Here is a 19,120-nt window from a genome sequence, read left to right as displayed (position 1 = left end):
TACTTAAACTGTGAACGTGGTTTCCCTCATCTCGTCCAGGGGCAGGAGAATTCCAGCTGCTCCAGGGTGTGAGTGCAGCAGTGTGGGAACAGGAGCCTCCCCCTCACATTCCTCTAGCCCACTAGCCCTGGGACCTGCACCTGTGAGAAGACCTCTGGAGACCTCTCCTCAGCTCAGCCTGGGAATCAAAATCCCAAGTGACTTACCCAGCTTGACTCTGGTTTCCCACAAGCAGGCAGGCTGGAAAAGGTTGTCCATGTTCCTGAGCAGCCCCAGCCTTGCCTTATGGACCTGTTGCACACAGAACCTGCCTCTCCCTGGGAGCCCCCCACGGGCACCCTCCACTAACCAGCAACAGGGTCTTCATGACTAGGATGAGGAGGAAATTAAAGAGCCTCCATCCAAGCAGGTCTGGCACTTTATAGCAGAGGAACATATTTTTCTATCAGCTCAGTGTTTCAGCTCATGGACTCTTCCAGACCATCCAGCCTTCAGCTCCCACCCAGTGCCCATCACCCTCACCAGACTGCTCCTGTTCTTTTCCACCAAAATTCCCTCCCTGATCCTCCCTGACCAGCACAGAGCAGCAGCAGCTCCCAGTACAGATGCATCAGGGCACCTTTTCTCCTCCAGAAAAACTGTGTGAGCTCCCTGAAGCATCATTCCAGGCTGGGGAGGACCACAGGGATCCCTGAGTCCAGTTGGCCACATCGTGTTCCCCTGATGCAGTAATAAACTCGTTCCCCTGCCAGAGGAGCATGGGCCATCAGCTGTGGAGAGGGGACCTGGCCCCCCACCACTCACCCAGTCCCACCAGGTGCTCACAGCACCAGAATCCACTCTTCCTGCTCTGGGCTTTGCTCAGTTGGAGCTATGCTGCAGCTGCTGAGACACTTCTATGGCTGAAGAACAACCCCCGGCTGCTGATCAGCATCCTGCAAAACCTGCTCTTACACAACAAAACCTATGTTCTTCCTCAGCCCAAAGAAGGAGTCTTAAGTCAATCCTCAGTACTCAGGGGAGCCCTCACCCCACACAAGCATCCTGCCAGAGCTCCCTTCCCATACCCTCACACCAGGGAAAAAAAGGGCTGCAGCAACCAAAGAGAAAAAAAGCCAAGGGCCAGGCTCCCCCTTCCCCAGCCAGGGCTGGGTTAGAGTGGCTGAGCAGGAACAGCTTCCCAAGCACAGAGGGAGCCAGGATTGGCCTTAATAAAACTAGGACAAGGAAGAAGTCTGACCTTCCAGAAAATGGTGCTATGTTTGGACTATTCCTGACTAGTCACTTGAAGCTATGGACAGTTTATATTTCAGTTCTCAACTATTCATGTTTAAAAAGTGAAAGGAACTTTGTACAAAACTGGGCATTTTTTTTTTTTATTGCTTGCAGAAGGAGGAAATGGTGCCCATGGGGCTGTCCTTGCATGGGCAGCTTTCCAAGGCAGTTGATAACTGATATGGTCAAAAGGCTGTGTTCTGTTGTTTTTAAAACATTTTACATTTGTTCAGATTTTAAAAGCTGAAAAAGCGTTTGTACTGGAAAGGAAAAAAAATAAAGTATTTCTCACTGAGGTTTCCAGAATCCAAATGACTTGTGTGGCTTCCAGAAATGGCAAACTCGGAGATTATTTACACTCACACACGGCAGTCAGGGAAGGACAAGGCAGATGCCAGACTGGAGGCATTATTTATTATTGCTATTAGTCAAAAACACTCAAATACCCAACATCTTCCATCCACCTTAATGATTTGGTGGGCAGTTTCACTCCACCAGCTACCAGTATGAACTGTGGTCATACTGGAGGTAGCAATAGCTATGCCAGAGGCTCATCAATAAATAAAACAGTGATCAACCACCACCTCTGAAAAAGAGCCAGGCTTTAGAGGGGTTACAAACATTAGAAGAGACCCAGCTTACAACAGTTTTAGTTTAGCAACTGGAGGTTTTGTAGAGTCAGAGTTCCCTTTTACTCCCTTTAGCCACCTGAAAAGGGGTGTCATGACCTCTATTACAAGTGCAAAATGCCTGAGCAGCAAACGGGGGAAGAGGTGCAGCTGGAGCATTCAGTCCTGGCAAAGGACACAGAGGAGAGCCCTGGGTCAGGCCTCCACAGGGAATGGGGTTAGAAGAAGGCATCCAAGTCAACATCAGGCAGCACAGGTCTCCAGTAGGAAAAGTGGCTGTACTCTGGGCACGCCAGACCAGCTCTCCCCCTCTGTTCCAGGGGAGGGAAGATGAGCTCCACCAGCTCCGACAGCCGCTCGTACCTGTGGGGGTAAGAAAGAGGTTGCACTGGGGCCATTGGGCATTTGTTTGCTTTTCTACACCCCAAGATGCTCCTCTGGGTTACAGCGAAGTTATCCCAAGGATGCTGAGGAATAAGCACATTGCTTACGTTGACTTGTGGTTCTTGGTGAGCTCCTGCATCAGCTCTCCCCTGGGGTTGACCGTGAATATGCGGCTCTCTGGCAGCCCCACTTGCTTGTACGCGTAGACATCCTGCCCAAGGAAGGCCAGCATGGCATGAGAGCTGCAGGAAGGCACCACCACCCCCCCGAGCCCTCCCTCTGCCCCAGGAGAGCTGCTCACATTGGGCCTGTTCCCAAAGGCCGCGTGGAAGGGACACCTCGGGGCAAACAGGTTTTGGATGTCCCTCAGGCAGGTGATCTTGAACACCTCTGGCTTCTTCTCAATCACTTCCCTGCAGCACAAGACCCATGATCAGAGTGGCATCAGCTGGCCAGGAGTGAGGGCAGCGAGGCTGTCCGGGGCTCAGGGAAGTGATTTGGAAGGCAAGAGAGGTTTTGTGCATCAGGAGTTGCACCACAAAGCTCCAGGGAGAGGAAGCAGCTCTCCTGCTGCCTCACACAAAAGGTATCATGTGCCAAGGAGGACAGAGCAGTCTGAGGCTGGGACATCCCTCAGCACTGAGCTGGGGAAAGGGGTGCTGCTCCCAGGGACGTGGGGGGTGCAGGAGAGGACACAGTACCTGTGGAAGGCAGAGAAGAGGCTGCTGGGGGCGAGCAGGATGGGGCCCCTGGGGAGGGCACAGCCTTGGTCATTGACCCATTCGAGGTAGCCTTTGGTGACGTGGGCCATGCCTATCGCCCTGGCCGAGCAGTAGAGAAACTTGTAGCCATTCCTAAGAGAGCACAGGGAGCCCCTCTGAGCCGTGTCCAGGGCAGGGCATTCTCCTGCTTCAAGGGGGACAGTACCTGGCCTAAGCCCAAAGCTGTTCACCCCTTCAGCAACCAAGGTGGTTCCACAAACAATGCAAATGCCTTACCCAGAGACCTGGGCTAAGCCCAGTCCCCACCTGCCTCACACTGGGGGTCCCTGCACTACCCTCCAGGCTCTCCCCAGCAGCCACAGCCACCCAGCTGCACAGCACCCACTGCTGCTCAGCACCCACGCACCCAGACAAGACCCCCAGGCAGCACCTCCATCCAACGGGGCTGCCTGGGCATTAGGGGTGCTGTACCCAGCCTTCACAGGCCTCCAGGGCAGGGCAGCTCAGCCAAGAGGGTACCAGGGTGGCCAGAGGCAGCCGAAATGCCAGTCGTGTCCCTGCAGCCCCGGGAGCGTGTCCCTCCCAGGGCCGGGATGAGCCATCCACGGGCCCACAGTGCCTCTCAGTGGCCACAGGGGCCAGGGACTGAGCTGGAGGCTCTGCAGGGACCCACTGCTAGTGTCACCCTTCGGGAGTCTCATCCCCTGGGCTCTGGGAAGCAATCGCTGGGCACCCAGAGAAACACCAGCACCGACCCAGGGCTGGCAGTGCTGGGGACTCCCCTGCCACCACTCTCAGGTGTCACCCCGGGTGGTCTCACCACCACTGCTCAGCTACACCTCCCCAGCAAAGCTTCCACCGACACACTCCTGCCAGGGAAGGCAATGCCAGCATCTGCTCCCAGGGGGCCCCCTGCTTTCACCCCCCAGCACCATGTAGGCAGCACAGCAGCCATCACTGACAGCAGGTAACGAGGCCATTCTGGCCAGCATCAGTGAGCCCTGGCTCTCACTCCATCAGTTTCCCACTTCCCCTTGGCCTCAGTTGATCCAATACCTACAGGTGGATTTTGTGGAATAGTTTAACAATCCCATGATGAGTCCAGTCTTTACCCAGCTGAGGCAAGATGTGCCCCAGAGCATCCGACCTAGAAGGAAAGGATACCGGGTTAGTGTGATCCAACCTGGTGGGTATCCATCCCCAGCACCGTGGGGTTTGTGGTCTCTCCTGCCTGCCTATGCAAGCCTTTAAAGGACACTTTCCCCTAACAGGGGAAAACATGGATTTTGGGGTGGCATAAAGGCCTTTTACTTGGTGATGGTGCCGTCGATGTCCGAGATCACCACCTTGTCATCCCAGTTCCACAGGTAGATGGTGGCCTCGCAGCGACACGTGCCCTGGTACTGAGTTGTCACACTGAATGCCACCTCGTTGGGGCCATCCTGCAGATTCAACCTTTCCTGTGGCAGAGGGGCAGCAAAAGTGTTACAGCAGCACCAATTCACACCAGACCAAGACTTGCCAGAGGCCAGACTGCCACCCAGCCAGGCCAGAGACCCCAAGCCTCTACAGGGTGGCCAACTAGGGCAAGATACTTGGAGGTCAGGAGTAGAGAAATCCCTGTTTAAGGTTGTCTCACCCCTACACACACACAGGCAGTGACGGCAGAGGAGTAAATACATACGATCTGTTCAGAGGAGAGCCGCAGGGATTTCTTGTAGGTTGGCAGAGGTTTCTGAGCAGGGGCCTCTATTGCCAACATGTGCCCAGAGTGCAGGGTCTCATAATCACTGGATGAGCCTTCTTCCTCCTGCCTACACAAAGAAGGGAAGAGTTTGGCTGGACTGGGATCAGACGGAGTCTTAACAGAGTTTTTTGCCCCCTTACATTAGATAAATTTGGGAATAACTGGTCACTTAGGAGAAGAGATAAGGAGCATGCAGACTTGTGAAGGTGACCTGGGAGGGAGAAACTCACCTCTGCTGAGCAGAGTCAGTCTGTAGCATCCCCTCGTTGGCTTTCCCTGGCTTTGGCTGCTTCTGCAGGCAGAGAAGGGTGTGCTGGTTTTGGCTGGGGTAGAGTTAATTTTCTTAACAGTGGCTGGTTTGGGGCTGTGTTCTGGATTTGTGCTGAACAGTGTTGATAACAGAGATGTTTCTGTTATTGCTGAGCAGTGCTTACACAGAGCCAAGGGCAGGAACAGGGGCTGCTTTGCTTTTCTTCCACTTGGAGCAGTGATGCCAGAAGAGAGGCAGCAATGCTCCCCCTGCCTCCACGAGGACACTGCCCATGGCAGAGGAAGCACAGCCTGGTGCTTTGGTGGGGCAGGGAGACCAGCAAGCACATGTGGTACCTGGGGACCTGGCATGAGGGGCACGTGGCAGGATGGATTACAAGGTCTGTGTTACCGCATCACCGGGCCTTGTTCTGCTGCTCAGGTATTAACAGACCCAAGGGGACAGGAGCAACCTTCAGAAGTCACCTTGTCAGGTCCTGGGTGTCCTCATATTCAGCCCCAGGCCATCCCAAGGACCCTGTTGTTCCCCCACCCCCACCTCTTCCAGTCAGCAGAATGATGCCTGTCCCCTGGGGACATGTGTGGGGGGAGATGGCAGGCCCATGGAACCCCTGGGCCCCCTGGAAGCGGAAGAGCTGGAGGCATTGAGGGGGGTAAGACCGTTCCCCTGAGAAAGGTGGAGGTGGCTGCACATTCCCATGGAAGCGGCCCTGAGAGCTGGACGGCACGATGTGGGGGGAAGTCACAGCCCCACAGCTGAAGTCTGAAGACTTTGGAGTATTGTGGAGTGTTAGGCCGTTTTTCATGGGAGCAGTGAAGCCAACCAGATAATCCCCATGGACACAGCCTTGAGCTGTGTGCAGGTGCACATTCCTTAGTATTTTTGTAGAAAGATGTTTGTGTTATGTGTGTGAGAAAGTAGAGGTAGGAAAACCTAATAAAAGGCTGCCTGCTGCTCTGAGCAGGCAGACATCCCTTTGTCTCACCATCCTCGTGTGTGTTGTGTGTCTTCTTCCCCCCTTGGACCGGGACCCCTTCGACAGATACCCAGCGACAGACGTGGTTGTCACATCCACTGCCACAAACACACCTCCTCTGCTGGGAATTCTTTCCTCCTCCAGAACCACCACCTTCTGCCTTTCTTGGGCATCTTCTCCTTCACCAAGTCGTCAATGATGCTCTGTGAACATGGCAGAACATGGGATAAAGTCAGTTCTCATCCCAGGGAGGCTCAGCCCAGGATTCTCAGGCCCTGCTGAGAATCATGGCTAGAAAATGTGTCATTCCACTGACCTCAGGAATGCTCCTGTGGAAAGCCTGCATGGAAAGGATCATGGGACCAGCCACTGCCCAGTTGTAATACCTGGAAAACCAAGAGGGGTGGGCACATCATCACTCCTGGAGCGAGAGCTCTTTACAGATCACCAACCTGCACCACAGCCAGCTCCCCTCTCACAACTACTGCAGTACAATCACGCTCTGGGATGGAGTCACACTGCTACAGGAGGATTTCTGTAGGGGCAAAGGGACCACACTGTCCATCGTGGGATGAAGCAGCAGGAAGAGCAGGCCACTCACTTGTTGTTGATGAGTATGACCAGGTTCGGGTCATTGACAAGCCTTGGATTCTCAACAAACTGCTGGTAGGAAACCATGTGCTCCAGGAACCTCTCTGGTGGGACAGAGGCTGTGTCATGCCACCGGTGGATATATTGGATTTTGGGGCTGCAGGTTCCCCCTCCCCTCTCACCTACCCTGAGAGATCTGCTTGCTGCCCCTCAGGCCCCCGCACAGCGACAGGGCGACCGCGGGCGCGGGGTCACAGTCCGGGGGGGTGTCAGCAGGAAAGCTGGGTGGCAGTTGGACACACACAGGGTTGCTGGGGTCTGTCACAGGGCTCAAACTCTGCTCTGTGCTTCTTCTTTTGCTGGTAGTGACATCAGACAACAGTTTTAAACATACCTCCATTCTTTGTGCCAAGGGAATTGCTCAAGAAGGTCTGAGCTTGGCCAGCTGGGGCAACTCATACCTCCTGGGGAAACAGAGAGCCACCTGCTTCTCATCCAGGTTGGAGAGGTCTTCCAGGTAAATGTCACTGGGACCCAAGTGAGGACTTCTTTTGATGGATCCTCAAAGCACAGACAGGAGAGAGAGAGCTTAGCTGAATCACCTTTCCAACCATCCCAACATCTATCGAGAGAGTAACAGTGTTTTCCTCCATCATATCCATGTACCATACAAACAGGGCAGCCTACTGCAAAAGCTGCCTTAAATCAATAGCAACAAAACTACCTCAAGACACCTACACTGGCATAATCCTTAAATATACTGTCAAGGGGAGGAATATAAATGCTTCCCTGAGATTTTCCCCTTGACTTGGCATGTTCAGGATAAAGACACAAGTCAGGCCAGGTGGTGCCAGTCAGGCCAGACACTTCAAGTTAGAGTATGGCCTGTATTGCTGAGAAATCTTCTAAGCGAGCACAGGCAGAGACACCCAAGGATGGACTTCAGGGAACATAAGGCAAGAAAGCCTTCCTGGGAGCTGGGTGGTCACTGAAAGCTGGAAACTTGACGGATGAGTCTTCAAAGCAAAGGAGTTGGTTGCACACAGAGAGGGCAAAGCAAAGCAAACAGCACACCTGCAATGCCCGGGCAGTCATGAGGGAGTTATAGTGAATGAATAACCCAGGCCCTCAACCGAGACAGGCACCTGCAGGCTCAAACACCATTTCCAGCTGCACCAGCCACCCTCTCACCTTGGCTCCTCTGCCTCTCCCGCTGGTGCTCAGGGCCCTCTGAGCCTGCCCGCCTTCGAGCAATGGCTCCCTCAAAGGGCTCCACAACCGGCTGAACCTCTGGCACAACACTCCCATCTTCCTCCTGGTTCTCTTGTGGGACTGAGGAGGCCCCCAACAACCTTTCTGCCCCCCCAGCACTGGGGATGCTGTTCCCATCCTGGGGTGTAAGTGTTGTCTCAATAACAGACACAGCTGAGGAACAGGGTATGTCCTGAGGTTCTGCTGGACTTGGATTCCCTTCCAGACTTTCAGAGGTGGCAGCAAGAGGGGTTGCCTCATCCACTGGGATCAGTGCCGCAGAGATGGAGGTTCTTGCAGTAGCAATGGTCTTCGAGGACTTGGCTGGTTCAACTCGTTCCAATTTATTCACCTCAAGGAAAGCAGAAGGACAGGTTTGAGGATGGGAAGTTGCCCAGAGCATTAGGCAGAGGGGGACAACTCCCCGAAGGCTGCCTGGCCACAGACTCCTCAGCTTTCTGCAGCTGCTAGAGAAGATCAAGAGCAGGGACTCACCTGAGGGAGCATTCCCCAGGTCCACTGGATGTGGGATTCAGCCCCTAGAGCAAAACTGTCCTGTGATCTGACCTCCAGTTCAGAATCACTTCTGGGAGAAGATAGATGGCTCAGCATGAAGCTGCAAGAAGAGAAAGTGATATGGGAGCTTACCAGTACCACAGCCCCATGCTCTCCTATCAGCACAAGGACATTTAGGACCAAGAACCCTGTAAGGCTGGTTTCCCATAAAGTCACTTCTGCTCCATAAGACTGTCACTCACAAAGGACCAGGGCCTATGGAAGCTGAGGCCCAAGGAAGCAAAGTGCTATGCCAGCAGTTGTCCAGAGCAGCTCAGGAGCACAGAGCCCTGGGCATGCAGGTTTCTCACATCTGTGACCATGATCACAAGTGTCCCTCACAGCCTCTGAGCTTTCCTCCAGCCACACCATATCAGGCCAGGAAAACCCTCCTCTCCTGATACCTGCAAGTCCTTTTCCTGTACTACTTTCCTAGCCATGAGGCCTGTCCCCTGCTCTCACCAGAGCTGAGCAGAACACCTTGCCTCTGTCCATTACCTGTCCGCGGAGGCCAGCTCCCCATCGGAGTGCGGGTGCATCTCTGGGGACTGCAACAACAGGGTTTCTTCTTCGAGGGCACCAGTGAAGGATGAACACCCTGCACCACTGCAAAGGGGGAAAAGAGTCAGTTGTGCTACTCTCAGGCACCTCTCCAGAAAGCTGGCAATACAGCTTCACCATTCCCACTGGCTTCCTACTCCAGAACAGGCTGGGCTCCCCTTGGAAACACTTTCCTCCTGCTCCAATACTGCTGGGCTTCACCAAGTGAACCCATGGGTTTGACCCACCTTGCCCAGACCAAGCAGCTCACCCTGGGGCTGGCAGCTTGCACAGCTCCTCCATAGGCATCTCGCCTTTGGTCTCATCAGAGCTTTCAGACTCTGAGTCCAACACCTCCTTCCTCTTGGCCTTTCTCCTGTGTTGCCTCCTCTTGCGCTGGGTCACTTCAGCGCCGGTGGCCTCCTGCCCGTGAGATGGCTGGACAGAATCCTTCAGGCTCTGCTCCATGGGGATGGGGGACGTGCAGAGGCAGAAGGGGATGCTGTCCTGCAACAGGGATGGGGAAGAGCCCATCAGCTCCCTCCAGCATGCTCCTTTCCAGCCTGGCAGCTCCTTGCTCTCGCCTATGGAACATACTCCACCAGCACAACCAACACCACTGAGCCTGTAGCTCATGGGCCGTTTTGTGGCCTGGCCTAAAAGGAGAGGGTTTGTACATAAAACTTGTAAATAAAAGAAGGCCGATCCAGCCACAAGCTAAAGACATCTCTAACATGGGCAAGGAGAGACAGGCAGGAGATGGCACCACGAGACCAGAATAATAAGGGCTGCAAATGGGACTCAGCCCTCTCCTGCTCCCAAACCTAGCCCAAGCTAGCAGTGATCACGAGTCAGGCTGGGAGAAGAGCTGCCAAGATTTCTGGAAGCCACAACTAGTCTTATCCCACTTCCCAGTGGAGTGGGCAGCCTGCCACAGCATCTGTCTCATTCTCATCCCTGTTATAAGATCCCTCAAAAGGCCAAGCTCCAAGATATCTGCCTGGCTGGCCAGCAGCCATGTCCGTTGATGGAGATCAGTCCGGGATGCAGATATGTGGTCTAGTACTCCCTCAGGGTGCTCCACTGCCCAGGTCCTCCACACTGGTTGAAAGGTCCTTTGAATAGGAACCTTTCCAGACACAGAAAACATCAGAAGGGACAATGGAGTCACTCTGTGGAAGAGCAGCATTCCAAACCTGGTCATTCCATCTCAACTCTGTACTTCCACACAGCAGAACACAGACCTGCAGCACCTCTGCATCACCGACCTCATTCTCCTCTGACTCCTGGACAAAGAAGGCCTCTCCATTGTCTCCCAGCTTCATATGCAGATCCACAGGCTCCCCGTTGATTTCAATGTCAACCTAACAAGAGGCAGAAGCAGCCTGTCCATCCAAACCCACTCATCCACTGGAGTGCAGGGGCACTTCCCCAGGGAGGGGCTGGGTTGGAGCTGCTTGCAGGGCTGACAGCCACCCAGCCTTTGAGGCAAGGGACCACTCCCAGATTTCCTGGGAAGCATAGTCATTCCTGGAAGAGGATGGGTTCCATTAGGGGGCATCACCTCCAAATCTTGGCAAGCACTCCTCTCAGTAGGGCTCCCATTCCCCTCAAACAAAGTTTTTCCACAACCCAAGGGTTATAGAAGATACTGGGTATGGAGACACCAGAGAGGAAGCACAGCCCCATGGAAAGGAACCACTTACCACCTTCTCCCTGGAGCGCAGCACTCCCAGTTTCCCGAAGCGCACGTGGAATGGGGAGCACTTGAAGGAGTTATCGGGCTGCCTCACCACCACCACATCAATGCAGCCTGTCAGGGTGGCAGGGTTCAGGTCCTGGTACAGCTCCTTCACTGTGACAAAGACAGACTCAGCCAGGTGCCCCATATAGTTCATGGTCTGAGACTGCAAGGGAGAGACAGGAATATACTCAGGGAGGGGAAGAGAACTCCAGCAGTAAACATTTACTCAGTGAGAGTCACGTCATGGCTGCAAACACAGCTCCATCATGGGCACAGGTAAGCCTCTAGGGAAACTAAGGCAAACACCTGAAGGGCCAGGACCTTCAGCCAGGGCCTCTGTGAGCACCAGAAAACAGGACAGAAGCCAGAGCAGAGCATCCAGCTTGGAGAAGAGATGCCTTTGCCATTGGCTTACACCATCACATCTGCCCCTTGGAAGGGCACATACAGCCTCACAGCAACACTGTGCAATCAAGCTGTCGACATCCTGCTCAAACAAGAATTTGATTGGCAGAAGACATCCTGTTCTGCACTGTCCTTAAAAATTCCCAAACAACTCAAGGCAGAGAGGTGGGAAGTTCGAGCTGCTGCATACACCACACACTCCCTTTGAACAAAGTCCAAACCTAACATTTCCCACTCGGAAGGGAAGGCATCGTGGAATTGGCCAGACATGACCCTTGTTCAAGCCAGAACTCCCCAGTCTCCACATCTTGGCCTCTGCTACCACCACCCATCTTTCCAGGGAATCCCAGCAAAGGGGCCGTGCCGCCTGGAGGACACCCGGACAGCTCTGCCACAAGGCTACACTCTGAGGTTGTACAGCTCCTGGTTTTCATTAGCAAGAACATGTGGAAGGAAAGCCTTGCCTGCTTCCTGCTCATCCCCTTGCCCACTCACATCCTCCAGCCGCTCGCTCCCTGAGTGGAGACAACTCCTCTCCACCGTGCTGGAGGCCTGGCTGTAAAGCTGGAGAGCCAAATGGTCCATGCTGGGCTCACAGCACAGCCATGCCTCCAGCCACACAAGGTGGCACACATGCTCTCATGCAGCGCCTCTTCCTGCACAGTTTCACCACTGGTAGCTGCCTCTGGTCAACACGATGAAGACCCAGGATTGCAGTTGGGGTGCTGGGTCTTGTTCCCAGGCCTTGGGCCAGAGGAGCTCCTCGCTCCATTTGCTCAGCACTCAGCATCAGCAGGACAGTGGTTGTGGTGTCAGCACGTCGCACCAGGGACTGGGAACCATGGAGGCTGAGCCCAGCTTCCCCAGCAGCCAGCTCTGCAGCCCACCTTGTCCCAGGCAGAGCAGGAGGGCACAGGATGACCATGGATGAACTAAAGGAAAGCTCTCTCACCACAGCCAACATGGTGTGGTGTCCCCAGGGGCTCTCAGCACAGCCCGCAGTGCACACTCAACCCAGGGCGGCTGGGGAGAGTTGGTTCCTTACCCAAAGGGATGAGGACAAGCATGTGCCACCCGATGAGCCCTCTGCCCCAGCAGGTACCCAGCCTCTCCGATCTGTTTCGCGCAAGCTCAGCCCTGTCCTGCTCCCAGACATCCCTCCTGGAAGGCCGTCTGTGTGGGCAAATGCAGTTCCTGCTCCATGCTCCGTCCCCCACCTCTCCCTGACAGCTGGGAACATGCCCAAAGCCCAGATCCTCCCCGGGGGATGATGGCAGGGAAGTGCTAGCCAGCTCCCGAAGCTTCGGTGCCTCCATCAGCTCTGCTGTGAGCGGGACCAGGGTCATGGGGCCACCACCAACCTGCTGAGCCCAGCTTTCCCAGGCATTGCTGCCGGGGCTGGCAGCCCTCCAGCTGCCTTCCCTGTTGTGCTGCAGGGCCTGGCAGCAAACAGGAGAGAGCTCTTCGCTGCATGGGGGGGATTTTTGGAGGAGGAAAATCTGGCTCACCCCAGTGCTCCCAGGGCAGCACTGATGGCCTCCCCGCTGGGATATACACTGACACAGACCTAAAAAGTACACAGAGAAAATCCTGGGCAGGTAAACCTGCATGGCCCATAGGATTTGGAGTGGGGGCTTGGAAATTGGCCCCAGAAACAGCCCCACACTGAGCATCACCATCATGGTGAACACAGGGTGCGAGAGCTCAGCAGCAAAACGTGCCAGAGCCACATCCCCTGTGCGGAGCTGCTGTCCCCCCCGGCCTCAGTGGGCAGCTGCCCCCTCCCCAGGCATCTCGTTGCTGGGGACCACTCAGTATGGCTCTGGTACAGGTTTCACCGAGCTTGACTCCCTGTGGGCCTCCCCCAGGACGGCTGGAGGAAGGCAGGGGATGGAGAGAAGAGGCTTCTCCCCTGCAGGCCTCAGCTCCCCCACGGATGGAGCAGGCCCGTTAGGGAGGTGAAAGGCAAGTTTTACTCTGGAGAGAGATTAAGAGTTGGACATGAGCAAGAGAAAGGGTTTTCAAGTCACATTCAATAAATAACCCCCTAGAGGAACGCGGCAACTCGAGCCCTCAGCCCCCAGACCGGCAGGACCGCAGCCCTCCAGCACGCAGCCCTTGCGGAGGGGTCAGTCCTGCCCCGTGGAGGCAACACCGCTCAGCTCCACCTCCACCGCTGAACAGCCTCCCAAAACAAGCCGGGTATTTTGCTGACACCAGCCTGCTCTGCTGCTGGGCCACCCTGCCCACATCCACACTGCCGTCCATCCAGCCGGGACCTTCCCCGGTACCCGGGCAGCCGCTGAGCCTCGGCACCCCCTCGGCCCGGGGCCAGAGCGAACCCCGGGGGCCGCTCCCTGCCGGCAGCGCTCACCCTCGGCCCTGCTCTCCCCGCCGCTTCCTTCCTCTCACCTGAGCCAGGGAGGGCCCGTCTCCCGAACTACCGCAGGCCCCAGGGCGTCCCTCCCGCCGAGCCCATGAGGGCTGCTGGGAATGCGGAGCGGGATCGGGGAGGCAGCGGGTACCGGGGTGTCCAACAGGCGCGTGTGCTCCGGCAGCTCCAGCTGCCCATGGAGACCCTCCTGCTCCAGCCCACCGTCCCGCAGGACACGGCCACATCTTAACAGGGCATAAAGGGAGGGCTCCTCTGCCCTGTGTCATCTCCAGTGGGGTGGGAAAGGAGAGCGCGCTGAAAGGAAAGCAGCAGCTTGAAGAGAACTGAGGCTCCCTGGATCTCAGTGGGGAAGTGATGCAGGAATGGCCAGGTGGACTCAAGTGAGAAACTGAGGTTGGTGGGGTTTTTTTATGCCCCCCCAAAAGTATGGTGACTCCCACCACACTGTGACTCTGGGACAGGGGTGTGGCTGGTGTGGGCTCTGCCCTGTGGCCACCAAACCCCTGTGCAGGTGATTCTCCAGCACCCTCTCTGCTGGGTTTTGGAGTGATGAGGATTGAGTGGTGGCAGCTCCTGGTCTGCATAAGACCTGGTGGCACTTTGGGGATGAAGGGCCTTTTGCTGGTGTGTGTGCAGGGCTCTCCCACCCATCAGTTGTGGAGCTGACCTTGCTCCATGAGAGCAGGGAAGCACCAAAGCTGGAGGGTGGCTGCTTAGGACCTCTTTAGTCCCTGAGAAGAAGGGTCCAAACCACCCTCATTGGTCCCAGCCGATGGGCTGATCTGCAGAAATGCCACAGTTCATTCCCAGGCAAGCTCTGTTACCTCCCTGTGCCTCAGTTTCCTCAGCTGTGCCATACTGGTAAGGCTGATGGCAGTGGGAGGGAGGAATGGAGATCCCCCCCATGCCCATCCAGTGCCAAGAACAGCCTGGACATGAGGTCCCAGACCCAACACAGGAACTTTCCTGAAGGCTGTGACAAATCAGCTGAGGAAGGAAGCCTGTTTTCCAGCAGCTTAGTGTTTCTGAGAGCTCTGCCCCTCAGTGAAATTGGACTGAAAGCAGCTATTGTGGGTGGCCAGGCACGGCTGTGGTCCCCGAGGAGGGTGGGCTGGCACTGCCACCAAACCCCGCAGCCTGTAGTCAGGTCACCAGGCACTCATGCCTAGTGGGGAAGGAGCCTGCTGGAACCTCCATCAAGACACTTTGGGATGTGACACCTCAGGCACTTTGTCCTTAGACTAGTGCTTGGTGATACCACCACAGTGGGTCTCACCCAGGGCAATGGGTTACACCCTGAACACCCTGGGGCTGTAACACAAACCCCAGGGCTGGGACACAAAAGCAAGGGCAGATCCCGGCTGCAGATGCCTGGTAACTAGTCAAAAGTGCTGCAGAGGACATTTCAGCACAGGACACCATTTCTTCTTCAGCCAGCTGAGTGCATCACCAGGTAAGCGTGGAGAGGGAAAGCAAAGCCAGCAGGAGCATATGGGCAGCTCAGCCTTGCTGTGGCTCCAAGCCACCACCCTCTGGACACAGGAATGAGCTCCTGGCATTTGGGCACTCTGCAGAAGTACCTTCCCCATCACTCACCTCCAAGGGTCCTTGTCCAGCTGTTTTTTCCCACCAGCCCTTACACCTGGCTCCCGACACACTGATCTTTGCTCGTCCCCCACGCCCCTGCAGCAGATCCCCAGCTGTGCCATGGCTGTGCTGGGTGATGGCTGTTCCTCTCTCCATCCTACCCTTCAATCCGGCCCCAGGGCTTTTTACTTCCCTCTTCTTTCCTTCTTTCTCCTTCAAAAGCTTAAAGCACTTTTAATTGCCATGGTAATTTTTTGCAAAACCATAAAATTATCCTTGGTTCCTGCCAGCTGCTTTTCATACTCCCTCTTACTCCTCCTTACTCTTTTTTGGAAGATGAGCCCTGCAGTTCCATCACTCCCTGGGCTTGTAACCCTGAGCACCCCAATTTCTCTGTGCATTCTCTGCCTCCTCCCACAGGAGCTGCTCCAGTGGGGAGAGGTTTCTTCCTCCTTTTGGGAACTCCACAACATGCAGATGTTTGCAATGACTCTTTGCAAAACAAAACAGATTTTTTCATTAGTCAACTGAGATGCAGTATTTTCAGCTCCTTGGATTCCACAAAGCTCACACACACATCCATCCTGTCAGCTTTTGTCCTGCATCCCTGCATCCCAGTGCTCCCCACCCATCCTGGATCACAGCCTTCACCTCGCATGGGGCAGCACTGCCTTGTGGGCTGTGCCATCACCACAGTGCTGGAAGTCACAATCCCAGCGTTTCCAGGGCCTCTCCAGGAAAACTCCATCCATCCACTTGGCAGTTGGGAGCACCCAAGGCACTGGCTGCGCAGGAGACTCCTAAATTTTCCTCTGTCTCAAAAAAACAAGTTGTGTCTTCAATCACAGGGTGGGAGAGGGCACAAGCCGTGTCAAACATAGGCTTGTTTTTACCCCTCTTTGTATTTCAACAGCTCCTGCAGCCCAGCCAGGCCACAGCCAATTCTCCAGCTGCCTCCAAGGTGGGAGTTGGTGAGGGTTTTGCCTCCTCCCTCAGTCATCACATTATTTCTCTGGGATTTTCCCAGCTTCTTGATCTCATCTTTGAGCAGCCTGGCAGTCCCCTAGGATGCTTCTCCTTGGATCCTCACCTTGCTGTCTGCCTCTTCATGGGCCTGGGGGGAAATGTCTGGAGGGAGAGTGGACAATCCAGCCATGAGAGAGATTCAGGAAGCTGGTCAACCCACCTGTCCTCATGCTGGCTGAGACCTCTGATGGCTTAGCTCATCAGAGATGCTGCAGAGGACAGGAGGGGAACTGAGCTGAAAGAAAGGGTCTTGCTTGGCTGTGTAGACAAAAAGCTGGGGCTGGGACAGGAGAAATCCCTCCAGTCACAGTGCTCAGACAGTAGCTGGGGACACCAGCGCTGCTTGATGGCTGGAAGCCCATCTGCAACATTCAGATCCTCTTCCCACCCCTGAGCCAGGAAGCTGTGTTATCCTGCTCCCTTTCTCACACTGAAGGGATGCCCCAGGACCTCACTGCTCTGTGGCACAATCCTCTGAGGGCCACTAGCCTGGCCCCTTTCTCCCTGGGTCTGCTCTGTCTTTACCTTCGCCAGTGTCCCCTTACCCAGGGGTTTCCTGAGATGCTGTCACAGTCCTGGCAGCGGCCAGGCAGGCTGAGGCACAGCTGCAGTTGCCTTTTCCTGAATGCTGTGCTCTGAGCAGGATGCTGCAGGCACCAGATGTTTGGTGAGAGATGGCTGGGTGACCCAGATGTGGGATTGACAGCAGTCAATCAACCCATCAGCTCCAAGGTCCCTGTGCCAGGCAGCTCCCTGGAGCAGCTCCCTGCTGCTGGCAGGGCTGTCATCCCTCACTGACATCCCTCTGCTGTGACCCTCCAGGGAATCCCTGCCAGAGCTTAGGATGTGAAAGGGCTTTCCTGTTATCAGGGCCATGTCTCCGGCAGGGAGAAACAGCCTTTGAAGAGCAAAGGGATCTCTGGGAAGGCTGGCAGAGCTTCCTGACCCTCAGCTGGCCAGGCTGGGGCTTCCTTCCCTGGATCAACAAAGAGCTCCAGAGGCTTGTGAAAGGGGTGATTCAGCAAAACAGGATGAGAGCAGAGGCAGAAACACCAAGTCAGCACAGCTGGATGGGGTGAAATTCCCATCCTGTGAAAGCCATGGGGAGCATGGCTCAGGTGTCCTACTCCCTCAGGGGTGGGGGCAACTCCTGGAAGTCCAGCTGTTCCGCATGCCAGCCCTGGAGCCAGGAATACAACAGGAAAACAGTGGTGTTGTTTTTTGTTTGTTTGTTTTTTTTTTTTCTTTCCCATTCCCAGAAAGATCAAGTCAGACTGGCCTGGCATGTGATGGAGTGGGTGGGAAAGCCATTTTGCCTAAGAGAAGGAAATGCCATCCTCAGTCACCAATCAAATGCATTGAAAAAGCTGGATTACGGCCGCAGGACTGGTTGAAACCACCCGTTCTGGTTTAAAAACATGTTCTGCTGATTTGGCTCCTAGTTTCTGACCTGTTGGAAGTTCACATTTCTTTTGTAAACACAAAGGGTTCAAGCTCACTTAAAAAGAAAAACCAGAAAGCTGCGATTCCCACACAGTCATGTGGCTCCAAGAGCCAGGGCTTGCAGAGAAATCCAGCCACACTCTCAAACTGGGAGAGCTGAGAGCCCCAAGCACAAAATGGTCCTGAAAAATGAAGGCTCTGAACTGAGCCCTCAGCTTTTTTGTCCCAGCTGCCGACAATCCAGCCGGGACCCGCACTATAAAGCCAACAGCTTTAGATAAGTGACATCGTATTTACATCGATGTAACTGTGAGCAGAGTCTGACCATCAGCCCTGAATCCAGGAAAAGTGGGATGACGTGCACATTTAGGCAGCTGGAAAATCTTTTATCTTTTGTCCAAAAGCCGGTGTCTGATTTCAGGACAAAATCTTTCCAAGCCACGCTTTATTTAAAAAAATAGTCGGTGCTGGGTTCGCTCTCGCAGCAGGCTGTGAGTGATGCTGCCAAAGCCCTGGGGGTGCCGGTCTGGGCTCCGGTTGGGGCGCCCTGGGCACCTCCCCAGCCCGGGGGGCCAGAGCCGCTCCCCCCGCGGCCGGACCCCTGAGCCCCCAGCCTCTGTCCTCTGCGGGTGGGACAGACCCTCCTGCCCAGGCTGGGACTGGGAAGGGGACCATCCCTGCCGCTCCAGCGGGAAGGAAGGGCTGCCCTGCCCGGGCTGTTATGGACAGCGCTGATGGACATCACGGACGGACCGCACTCATCGTCCTTCTCCAGCTCCACAGGGAGCCCTCCGAGCCCCGCCGGGCCGGTTCAGCTCCCTGAGCTCCCCCGGTGCCGGTGCCGGTGCCGATCCCGATCCCGATCCCGATCCCGGTCCCGATCCCGGGCTGTCCCGACCCTCCTGGTGTCCCCCCCGCGCGCACGCGCGCCCCGGCCCGGGTGACGTCACCCCCCCCGCCCGGCGGTCGAGCCCGGCTGATGCCGGTGTGTGTCGCGCCCGCCCGCCCCGCGCTCCCCCCGCCGATGCCTGGGCTCGGCGGCGCCCGCCCGCCCGCCCCGCCGCGCCGCCCGCCCCGCGCTCGGGGCCGGGGCCTCCGCCGGACCGGACCGGACCGAGCGCAGCCCGGCCGAGCTGCCACCACGGACCTGCCGCGGGTGAGTGCCCGGCGCGGCGGGGAGGGTCCCGCGCCCCGGTCTCGCCCGCACCCGCTGCCTCCGGCCCCGCAGCCCCCCGGCAGGTGCGGGGCAGCGGCGCCGAGCCGCCCGCACCCCCTGCCCTGCGTGCGGGGGTCGGGACACGCGTGGAGCCCCCGCCCCGGTGCGCCCTGCCCTGCCCTGCCCGGGCCGGGGGCGCGGGGGCTGAGCTGCCCTTCGCTGCCCTGCCGCGGGCTCCCCAGCCACCGAAATTGGAATAAATGCAATTAAAATCCCGTCCCGCCGCTGCGGGAGCTCTGCGGGACCCGCCCGGCTGCGTGGGGCGGCTCGGCACCCCTCTCCCCGCGGGGTGCTCTGGGCTGCTTTTGCTTTAGTCTGGGATTTTAGAGGAAGAAAAGTGGTTTTTTTTCCAGCCCTCGCTGG

General features: G+C 56.2%; 2 protein-coding genes across 10 annotated transcripts in view; one reads left to right on the top strand and one right to left on the bottom strand.

Moving 5' to 3' along the window:
- Window positions 1–1,415: 1,415 nt before the first annotated feature.
- Window positions 1,416–13,621, bottom strand: LPIN3 (lipin 3). Of its 6 annotated transcripts, none has more exons than XM_017822580.1 (20): window positions 13,503–13,604; window positions 10,648–10,848; window positions 10,210–10,305; window positions 9,213–9,448; window positions 8,900–9,007; window positions 8,342–8,462; window positions 7,787–8,198; window positions 7,057–7,156; window positions 6,782–6,954; window positions 6,606–6,699; window positions 6,321–6,390; window positions 6,118–6,207; window positions 4,988–5,049; window positions 4,695–4,824; window positions 4,322–4,470; window positions 4,071–4,157; window positions 2,990–3,142; window positions 2,590–2,701; window positions 2,396–2,499; window positions 1,416–2,267 (listed from the first exon to the last, which is right to left on the bottom strand). In XM_017822580.1, exons 2-20 carry the CDS (start codon window positions 10,837–10,839, stop codon window positions 2,123–2,125), a joined length of 2,634 nt encoding a protein of 877 aa, XP_017678069.1. In that variant the 5' UTR covers window positions 10,840–10,848; window positions 13,503–13,604; the 3' UTR covers window positions 1,416–2,122. The 6 variants fall into 6 exon arrangements, with proteins under 6 accessions (XP_017678069.1, XP_017678070.1, XP_017678071.1 ...); XM_017822581.1 differs by having other exon boundaries at window positions 2,990–3,109; XM_017822582.1 differs by having other exon boundaries at window positions 2,396–2,701; window positions 13,503–13,621.
- A 4,989-nt stretch (window positions 13,622–18,610) lies between these two features.
- Window positions 18,611–19,120, top strand: part of ZHX3 (zinc fingers and homeoboxes 3) — a 44,434-nt gene continuing 43,924 nt past the window's right edge. For all 4 annotated transcript variants that reach the window (XR_001876132.1, XR_001876131.1, XM_017822662.1 and 1 more), the window contains exon 1: window positions 18,611–18,697. The gene's annotated coding sequence lies outside the window, so the exon portion shown is untranslated. The remainder of the gene's footprint in view (window positions 18,698–19,120) is intronic.

This window comes from Lepidothrix coronata, unplaced genomic scaffold, assembly GCF_001604755.1.
Source record: "Lepidothrix coronata isolate B3197 unplaced genomic scaffold, Lepidothrix_coronata-1.0 Scaffold99, whole genome shotgun sequence".
In the NCBI taxonomy this organism is placed as follows: Eukaryota; Metazoa; Chordata; class Aves; order Passeriformes; family Pipridae; genus Lepidothrix; species Lepidothrix coronata.
This window is presented reverse-complemented; position numbering and strand designations above follow the sequence as displayed.